This window comes from Emys orbicularis, chromosome 7, assembly GCF_028017835.1.
Source record: "Emys orbicularis isolate rEmyOrb1 chromosome 7, rEmyOrb1.hap1, whole genome shotgun sequence".
Classification (NCBI taxonomy): domain Eukaryota; kingdom Metazoa; phylum Chordata; order Testudines; family Emydidae; genus Emys; species Emys orbicularis.
Genome location: NC_088689.1, coordinates 107,144,039 through 107,154,809, shown reverse-complemented (window position 1 = coordinate 107,154,809; position 10,771 = coordinate 107,144,039). Strand labels below are relative to the sequence as shown.

The 10,771-nt window shown below is 41.7% G+C and overlaps 1 protein-coding gene across 5 annotated transcripts in view; it reads right to left on the bottom strand.

Annotated features, from left to right (window-relative positions):
* Positions 1–269: 269 nt before the first annotated feature.
* Positions 270–10,771, bottom strand: part of FLNB (filamin B) — a 107,920-nt gene continuing 97,418 nt past the window's right edge. For all 5 annotated transcript variants that reach the window (XM_065408016.1, XM_065408019.1, XM_065408017.1 and 2 more), the window contains 4 exons: positions 9,539–9,715; positions 5,085–5,303; positions 3,146–3,349; positions 270–457 (listed from right to left, as the gene is read on the bottom strand). In XM_065408016.1, coding sequence (XP_065264088.1) covers positions 270–457; positions 3,146–3,349; positions 5,085–5,303; positions 9,539–9,715 — 788 coding nt within the window. The remainder of the gene's footprint in view (positions 458–3,145; positions 3,350–5,084; positions 5,304–9,538; positions 9,716–10,771) is intronic.

Here is a 10,771-nt window from a genome sequence, read left to right as displayed (position 1 = left end):
AGTTATCCACGATTCTCAATGTTGATAGTTACCCACTGACAGTACTAAAGTTACAATTTTAAAAAGGATATTAAATAGATTTACATTACATCGTATTATATTTAGGTAAAAAGTTGCAACACTTCTAAAAAACAGTTATAGAATTTACTTTTGGATGTATTGAAATGTGAGTTGCATGTATCTAGATACTACTGTATTTTACAACAGAACTGCAAACAGTATTTTTATAAATCTGAATTGCAGATGCAAAGATTAGATCCTAGAAGAACTTAAGGAACAGTGACATGGAATGGACTTCCAGGAATGTGCGCTTCGCCCCACTTCACGGCCAGAATATAGTCACCCTTCTCTTTGACCACATACGTTACATTGTATTGGTGGTTTCCCAAGTGTTTCACAGAAACTTCTTCGCATGGTGTTGTGGGTCCATGGACACCAACTAACAGCATATTTGAACCTATGGTACAAATGAGAAACTGTTAGCTTTTATAATTATGGCTAGGTAATAACAGGTGGCTTGCAGCAATGAACACTGTACCACCACAAAAATGGTCTCCCAACCCAAAGTGCTTACCATCTTGTTCTGTGTTTTGGGCCATTACTGTAGTGATTTGTTTACCTAGCAATAGTCTGAGGCTTGGTTAAGCCATTTTAGAACCTAGAAGGATTTTGTATTTACATCTTTGGAAGAAGCACCCTCATTAAGCTAATATTTCATCTGCATGTATAGTGCCTGACCTGCATACTAGATGTTGCTACCATCATTGGCCTGGCTTGACGTGAGTAATTGGACATGGGTGGGGCCTTGTCTTGGGAGACAGGATTAGGGAGGTAAATGGATCAGCAGGCTGGAAACAATGTCTGTACTAGCTAAAAAGAGGAGGAATACCCAGGGAACCATTTACAGAGGACAAGATCATGGATAAGATTACCTCCTACATAATATTCCAGGGTTAAGAGTAAATTGTGCATGGACAATACATGCTGTACAGGGACTGGTTCCCATAAAGGGACCAAGACAATCCCAAAACATGTGATGCAATGTATAGTAAATGCAACAATGTGTAAGTGTATGTAAAGGAAAAGTTTGCTGTATAATTTTGGATGTGTGGTACACCCTATATCCACCCCCTACACTTCCGTCTGATCAACTAGTGCAGCTTTGATGTAGGTCAAATAAAGGAACCTGAGTGATGAGAGGAGTTGAATGGGTTTTTGGGGAACCCCAACAGTGGTGCCATGACTCAGATTCCATTTGTCTGGAGCAGGTAACAGTATAGCTTATTACACTTGTAGCTTTATGGGCAAGGATCACAAGCAGTTTAGCAATGGCATTTGGAAGGGCTTAAATCTGAGGAAGTTAGTACCACACTCGAGAAGTGGGTCAAATATAAGGGTGGACTCAATGAATTCCCCAGAGAATTAGAGGGAAACTGGAACTGGGTGCAAAAGAAACTCCAGAGCAAGGTATTGGAGAAAAAATGCTTGGCAAAGCACAGTGAAGGTCTGTTAAATGCCACTGACATTTTCAAAGAATAGGACCCACTGGCAGCCATGGAAAGGACAATATCTAGTTATCCTTAAGGTAAAGAAAGCCCAAATCAAAGCAGCAGTTTCACAAGGATTATTTTTGATGGCCAACACTAACAAAATGTGCCACCTTGAGGGAGGACTGTAAAAAAAGTCATAAAAGGCAAATTAAAATAGTAAAAAGGCAACTTAAATGAGTCATCTGCTTGTAACTTGCAGTTTACAAAAGGAAAATTTCAGGGGTGTAAAGCCATTTTAGGAAAAAGTTCAAAGGGGCTTAGCTATGCCAAGCAAGTTTAAAATATTTATTTGGTCTGTCGTAATACTGTTTACAACTTAGCAAGGGGCTGCAAATTTTAAAAAAATACCTCTTAAAAAGAGTAGAACTTATCTGTTAAATAAATTGCCTTTTAAAAAATTCCATCCATCCAAATCTTTAATTCAAGGTTGCAAAGCTGACAGACACTCTTTGGGCAGAGCCATCATCATCTGGCACTCTTAACTTTGCTAGTTAACCCTCAAGGTGTCAATGCTTTTAGAGTTCATTTTTTAAATTCAGTTATCAATGTTAACCATAAATTGAAAAGAAGGACTATGCTGCCAGAACCAGAATTTACAGCACAAGAAAGAGGGACAAGTACTGTAAAAAAAACTACAATTTTTGCTTTAAGATACTTCAAACTTCAAACTTATAACTTCAAACTTATAACCTACAAATAAGGCCATGCTATCTTTTCCACTATAAAGCATCCTTTGTGACACCTATGAAAGTTGGCTCATTAATTGTTGGGATTTACAGGATGTCATTAAATGAAGATGACTAGTGACATGTGCTTATCACCCTGAACACTTCACTTGCATCTTTTAACCCTGCTCCCTTAGCGTCTGAGCCAGGGACTCTACAAAGTAAACCTAAGGCCTTGGCTACACTTGTGAGTTACAGTGCAATAAAGCAGCCCCAGGCGCCCTAGCTCACTCCCCATCCACACTGGCAAGGCACGGAGAGCGCTCCGACTCCGCGGCTACAGCGCTGCTGGTACTCCACCTCAGCAAGTGGAATAACATTTGCTGCGCCCCCGCTGGAGCACCGCGGCGCCAGTGTGAACGAGGTGTTGCGCTTGAAGCGGTCAGTGTGAACAGACTGCAGCGCTTTCCCTACTGCGCTCTACGAAGGTGGGTTTAACTCACAGCGCTCTACATCTGCAAGTGTAGATGCCCTAATTGTTCAGGCAGGGTCTGTTATCTACTCAATCATTAGTTGATTTGGCCCCATAGGCATGGTACTTCGTGCTGTGCACAACCTTCCATTAGAGCTGCAGAACAGTTGAAATCCATGCTGTGGGAGGAGGGAGGTTTGTTTTGCAACACAACTGATTATTCCCCTTCTTCCTGCCATTAGGCTAGTTTATGCCTGATGAGTCAGGGGAGTGCCACTCACATTCAGTTCTGATTAATGGCCAACAATAGGCAGCTCACAGCAGTCACATTCCTAGGAGATACATTCAGTTAGCTGGAAGTTTACCACCCTGGGATCCAAGAGCTAAGTTTTCCATCCTCCATAAATTCAACAGTTGCAGATACATATTGCTTTGAGATCAAATTCTTAAACCCATACCTGCTTTGCTGCAGTCTACAGTAAAGCTGCTTTTTTGACCCACGAAAGCCTTTGAGAGTCCTGCACCTCTGGAAGTCACTCTGCTGGCATCAGATGTAGACTTGGGAATGGCACTGTAGCAAGTTTCTGTTGATGACCTAGTCACCGATTCCACCATGATTGAGCTAGTTTCATTTGCACTGCCTGGGCTAACCAGTCGCTGGCCTAGAAAAGGAAGACAGATTTGTAATAGGCAGGTTTCTCAGTACATTTAGAAGGAATTCTGGGAAATCGAGAAAGTAGTTATGTCAATAGGCTGGATTAATATATTTTGATCTTAATCACCTCACTGCAGTAGCACCTGGAGGTTTATCAGGAACAAGGATTCACTATCCACACTACACAAACATGGCACATCCATGCCCTAATAAAACAGACTTCTTGTAATTCAGTTCTCTTCTGTTCACTGCCTACTCTAAGTTTGTTGTGAACCTGGTTTCAAATCAGGAAGAAAAGCACTTAGGCCTGTGATGGTATAAAGAGGTTGTTAGAGAACAGTATTAGCACTCTTCCACTCAAGAGGGATTTTTGCTTCAGCAGTACAGAGGCTAATACTAAGTATTCAGTTTGCATCTAGCACGGTAATATGCACACTGCAGACTTCACACAGCAAGTAATCAAGATTTTTCTATTTCTTGAACTCTTGCATTTTGATTTACAAACCAGGTGCTAGTTATGCTTGCAAACAGTTTAAGAGTAGTACATGAACCATGATTAAGTATTGGGCAATATTTAAAGATGGACTTGTTCATTATGCTTTTGCAGATTTGCGCCTACTATGATAGATGATTTGAATGAACATTTGCTATTACTTCTGGAAGCAATAGCACCCCAGTGCTTTTAAGCCAACACCAAGACATCTGCAGTGCTTGAAAGCCAACAGGGACTTCAGATTTCATGAAGTGAAAAGCTGGCTGAGAGAAAGGAGTATTGTGCTTGAGTTGCTAAAGGCCAGTGAGATTTCATACACTTGAGTTGGTAGAACAGAGTGGGTGCAATTTTGTAGAAAACTGAAAATAGTCTGCCCAGGACTTTGCACATGAGTGTGGTGGCATTTTACAGATGGGACAGCTAAGACAAGTTGTGCAGTGTCCATTCCATGCTTTGAGCACAGTATTAGCAGACAAAGTCCACTGAGTTTTCCTGTATTTTCTTAAGAAAGCTGTTCAGAAGGTACCATTATCTGTAGATACACAGGCCCTTGTCCTTAAAGAGGTTCCCTTCCTTTAAGGAAAAGTCAAAGATGAGATGGCATCCAGTAAATATGACTTATCAGGGCAAGAGAAGTTTTGTAGTTGTCACTGGGAAAAAGTGAGCTATGTTTCACCCCCAATGCAGTATGCTGGAGTTACTATCTTTTCAGTATGTTATAGGGAAGTTTTTGTTCAGCCATGGACAAGCTTTCAATAGCAAGCACCTTAGTGGTGCCTGTCTCAACTTGTTCTGAAATAGAATCTCATTATCTAGAACAGGGGTCAGCATCCTTTCAGAAGTGGTGTGCCGAGTCTTCATTTATTCACTCTGAGTTAAGGTTTCGCGTGCCAGGAATACATTTTAACGTTTTTAGAAGGTCTCTTTCTACAAGTCTATAATATATAACTATTGTTGTATGTAAAGTAAATAGGGTTTTTAAAATGTTTAGAAGCTTCATTTAAAATTAAAATGCAGAGCCCCCAGACCGGTGGCCAGGACCCAGGCAGTGTGAGTGCCACTGAAAATCGGCTCGCGTGTCATAGGTTGCCTACCCGATCTAGAAGATCTGAGAGGTGGGGAATGCTCTGCCCTTGACAGTCTTCAACACTGCTGCCAATAAATCCCTTTGCAGTATTGCACTGAGATATGCTACAGAGAACTAAATTAGTAGTCTTTAGTTTATGCCATCACTGGTTAGTATTTTTACCTGTGACTTTTGCCTTGAAAGGGCTGCCCACTATATGGTTAGGTCCACCATATTTAATTCCAATTAGGTAGTTTCCTGGAGCCATAGGTGTATACATGACATCGTAACCCTCAGGAGTTTCCTGGCAGTCCATTTTCACCTTTGAGGGCCCTTCAATTGTAACGGAGAGTGTTCCTGGACCAGCTTTGGTTGTGTTTATGTGAAACTCCGATTGCAATCCTGGAAAGAGGTTTAGCATAAAGAATAAACACAAGGGTGCAGGAAAAGTGGTAATGCTTACCTATTTATGCAATCACCAGCACGTACCGTTACACAAGATCAACGTGTGATTCAGCTAGTAAAGGCAGGCAAGAATATGGTACTGAAAAGCTTGGTCACCTTTACAGTGTATGTAACAAAAAGACAGCCATGAGTAATCTAAATGATGTTGATGCTTTGAAACAGTAGGTCAAGCTCTTTGGCCCAGTTCCACTCACTTATTCTAGCCTCACGCCAATGAAACTAGTGATTTCAGTGGGGTTACCTCAGCTCTACATTTGTAGAGAAGCAGAATTTTGCCTCTGGTATGTATATTTCACAAGTACTACTCCATGTTTTACCTATATGAAGCTATTATTGTCAATTCCTAATCAAATGCTTTTACCCATTTCTTGGGCATCAGAAACATGGAGGAGAAAAGCCCCTCAAGAGTTTAACAGGAATTGGGGAGGATCTTTTATGATACATGAGAGGCTAATTTAAAGGGAACGAAACTCTTAAGAGTTTCATTCCCTTTAAATTAACAAAGGGGACTCTTAACAGTCCCCTTTGCAGCCTATACTGACATAGCTCTGCTCCAGTCCTAAATCCAGATAAGATCCCCATCTCCCTGCATGATTATAGCCACCCATCACAGAAGACCCCCTTAAGAGTGGTCAGTAGGTCAAAGATTTATCTTGGCCAAGTGTCGCTGGTGTGAATACATCACTTGCAAAACAGTTATTCAGATCGCCTTGGGTAGCCCTCCAAGCATTCTGCTTGAGTAGAAACAAAGCTTTGGTTTAGTTATAGCATCAATACAGTTAGTTATAGTTCAATACAGTGGAGTATTGATTTGTGTTAGCAGTAACAGCACAATGCCATCAACATTACACAGAAAGCTTTAAGCAAAGCTTTCAGTCTCAGGCTACTGTCAGCTATCTGTAGCCTCAATAACTGCAATCTTGAAGCAGGTCAGCTGTGCACAGATGTCCAAATACTACAATTAATCTTAAAAGTCCCTTTCCAAGGTTTATTATTCCTAGTCTAGTTTAAGTCTTTAAATAGGGCAACAGATGGAACAGAAGTTGCTAATTCCGGTTTTCCCACCAGTGTAAAGCAGGACTGTTTAGCAGAATGCCTGCTACCATGGGGACTGGAGGAATATAGATGTGCAATCCTGTATCAGACTATGGAGCCCACATAATATGGCATCTTCTCTGGCAATAGCCAATATTCTGTCCTTGGGAAGAAGATTCTCTTTTACTCCAATTCAATGTGTATATTGGGAGAGCATTCTTTCCTTACCTCAGTAAGTGATCAGTTTACACCATGCAGCATGGGAATCTATTCCCTTTCTCTGCTTGTGCAGCTATGGGTATGACTACACAGGGACAAGAGATCTGTGGCACATCCTTGGCTGGCTCAGAATGCAGGGCTAAAAATTGCAGTGCAGACATTTGGGCTCTGAATGCAGCCTGAGCTCTGGGACCCTCACTCTTGCAGAATCCCAGAGCTTGGGCTCCAACCTTAGCCCAAACATCTACACAGCAATTTTTCAGCCCCCAGAGCTGGAGCCCAAGCCTCAGCTAGCTGACCTGGGTCAACCGTGGGTTGTTTTTTTTTAAATCCATGTGTAGACATACCCTGAGTGTGTTAGTGTTCAATTTGAACCTCCCATAGCTGTGAATTCCATCAATGTTTGTTTACAATCAACTGCCCTTTTCTGCAGCTTTAAGGGACTAGGAGAGAAAGATGGTTTCAAGTGTTCCTAGCTAGTTGCTACCAAACCCTAGAGTCCTTCAGACTGGCCAACTGTTTGCTGGAGGCAACATGGCAGGACTCCCAGTTTCCAGGTTAACATGAACTCTTAGTTCCATAAGGGACCATTGACCACATTCCTTGAGTTAATACTGGTGTCATTCACTGCAAAAGTCACTGAGTTACAGGTTTATGGATTTAAAAAATTCCATCTGAAATGTGTCAGTGGATAGTGTCAAGGGTGACTTTCGTTTCCATAGGGTAAAAAAGGTGGGGATATTTTATATCCATCACTGCTCTTCTGCATGCCACTAGTTACACTGCCAGGAACAGCTTTAAACAGGGATTGCCAGGGATCTACATTCTACCTTTGCAGAATGGAAGTACTGCAGAGTCCACAGCAGGGAGAAAGGAAACAAAGGGGGGAGGAACCATGCTAGCTGTGGGTGACATCACTACACACATCAAAATGAAAAGGCTTAAGTTTTAGTTGGCTACAGTGTTTTGGCATAATTTAAACTGTCCATAATATGAGCACAAGAATGTCTTTGTATTTGATTACAAAGGGTAAAGTTAAGATACCTTCATTTGTTTAAAGAAACTGGTAGACTATTTGCAGGCAGGAGAGCTGAAATAATGGAGATTCCAGACTTCCAACTAGAGCACTATTTAAGCAAGATTTTAAACAAACATTCACTATACTGTTCCTAATACACAATCGAGAGATGTAATTTCTCCTTAAACAGCAGCCAAAGCTTAAATTTAAAGACCCCCTTAAACTTGCTCCACTGCAATCTACAGAATTCCTGGTGAACCCTGTAGGTGCCTAAACTCACATGGCACCCAAGTTCTGGCCTCTTGGGAGGGTGGGGGCGCGCACACACACACACACACACACACACACACTGTTGTCCCTCTAAGTGCCCAAACACTTATTTCCCACCCAAGCCCCAGAGCAATTCACAAACTGGGCAAGATAGACATTCGTCCACCTATCTAGTAGGTGTGCTCAGAGGTCACCTACCAGATTGGGTCCATCAGAAAAGTCTCACCAGAGGCGCCACCCACATTATAACTCCTAACCACTGGGTCACATCACTCACCTGGGATGTGGGAGACCCAGGTTCCATTTCCCCCCTCTCTGCCAGAGAGAAACTAGTATTGAACAAGCGTCTCCTACCTCTTAGTGAAGTGTTCTATGCACTGGGTATGCTATATTGTGATGTGGGGCTCCATCAATCTGTTGAAAATGATCCACTGTGGATAAATATTTAAGTCATTGGACCAGAGTGGAACTTACTGTAGTCCAGTAGTTAGGGCACCCACCTGCAAAATGAGACCCAGACTCCAGCATCCCTGCTCCAATCACTCGTTTATCCACAGCAGAACAGCTTCAATGGAGAGTCAGTGAGTATCTCAACAGAATACCCCACAGCTCAGTGGTCAGAGCACTCCCCTTCTAGCAGAAGGGGGAAATCAAACCTCCATCTCTCATACCAGGCAAGTGCGCCAACCACTGAGCTAAAAGTGGTTGTGTGGAGCAAGGCAGGCATCTAACTCACTCACAAGAAGATACTTAAGCACCTAAACCACCTGACTCCAGGAGACTGGTTCCTGTTTGTGGATCACTAAGCAGAGTGAGTGATCTCTCTCAGGGAGGGATGGAGCCAAGGGACACACCCCTCCTTGTCAGCATCTCCCATTGGCCAGTTTAGGCAGCTCCCTGCCTAGTGTCCTGACTTTTCTGGATTGCATTCCAAGACACTTCTCTCTCCCACATTCATTGTATAGGAGTCTAAGCACCTCACTCAGCCTTTGTTGATTGTGATATTCTAGGCACCTAAAAGTTAGTCCCCATGATGCTCAGCATTGCAACACCTAAGTCCCTTTGTGGATCTGGGCTTGAATAATTTTCATTCTGCACTATCAATTCTCTTCCAAAGCTCTTTGGACAATGAGTTTAAAATGCCTTTATTTAAAAAAAAAAATACCTCCATCTTCTTCTGCATACCTCATGTGTTAGAGCTTCCCATGTGGGAATAAAGCCAAAGTATTTCCCAAACTCCAAGGGACCACCTAAGTTGAGTTGAGCTAACTGGCACAGATTTGCTTAGTCAAGTTGCTCACCAATACAACTGAAATCTTTGCTTCAATCACCAGAATTTGCAGTCTTTAATCCTGCAAATTGTTGGTTTTACTTGTAAAACCTTTTTAAAAAAAAAAAAAAGCTTTTTTACTTTAAAGCTTGTAAGCTTTATAACAAGGCAGAATAAGAATGCGTATGAGAAAATAAAGGCGGAAGAACATACGCTTGTTAGTTTAGCTGCCTTGGCAAGGAGAAAGTAAACATTTACGGTTGTATAAAAATCAGCTTTTTGGAAGCATTAGAAAGGGGAATTTCCATTGGGCTAAACAGTATTTTCAGTCTGATTTCAGAATTTTAAGAGGGAAGTTACCTGTGATACCACTCTCTAGGCCAGGTCCATATGCAGTAACAAGTGCTGGATTGCCTGCCTGCCCTGGTTCCCCGACTCGGACTTTAAATGGGCTGCCTACCACATGGCTTCCATTAAACTTCACATCAATGGAGTGAATACCATTTTCATGTGGGATGAAACGAACAGCATACTTATCTGTAAGACAAGCACAGTGAAATATTTCACTAATATTGCCAGTGAGGATGTAAAAACAGACAAACTCCCTAACATTCAGTAAAATTTGAGGACCCAGAATAGCCAAGTTGGATTGCACAAGTTGTCCTGCTTTCAACCTGAAGTAGGACTTTGTCAAACTCTTCATGGCACCATATTATTGGCCAAACTCTTATCTTCCCCATCTTGTTTAGAAGTGAGTGATCTTAACTGTTAGCTGTACTGAAAAACCAATATAGCTTTAGATAGACTGGCTAGTAGAGCCATTTGCCTTATGCATCAGTTAAGATCACCAGCTGCATTTACTTTTGTGACCTAGAGAGTAAGCCAGCCCAAGGACAGCACAGCTTTCCTATTATTGCTTAAAGCACAACCTGTTGTCCATTGGGTATATGGATCAAGTCAAGTCAAATCCCCTCTCAAATAGAAATGGGAATATGCAACTCAGGGATGATTGCTAAGTTACTTGGGGTTCCACATTTGAGAGTCACTTGACCATACCGCATTTTAGCATTTTTGGCTTCACACATTAACCCAAGGAAAAAGGCTATTTGAGTCTTTGAGCAACTCCCACTGACATTTGTAGGAAAGTCCCATTGACTTCAGAGTCTGAATTTCACTTAAGTTCGGTTTCCAGGCATCAGAAACACTGTGCCAGAGGCAAACAGCATACCCAACATTAACGATAGAACTGTGCTAACTGCTTCTGAAGTTGAACAGCAAGTCTTTCCCATAGTCATTTAGACTTTGAAATGAACTGCTGTACCAAAGTCTGTAAAAGGAAAACAGTAACAAATGGGAAATCATTGACTATTCTTTACACAAGAAAATTTAAAAACAACGTTTATTGTTTTTATTTCTGTAGCAATCCATGTCAGCCAATCACCAATTGAAAATGTAGCTTTGAACAAAACCTATTTCACCTTTAGGAAGAATCAGATTCTGTACGGACTGTTACAGAACAAAGTACTTTGCAGCACCCAGAACAAAGAGTTTCAGTAACAGCACTATGTGCAAATTTCACTCCAATACCAGTGA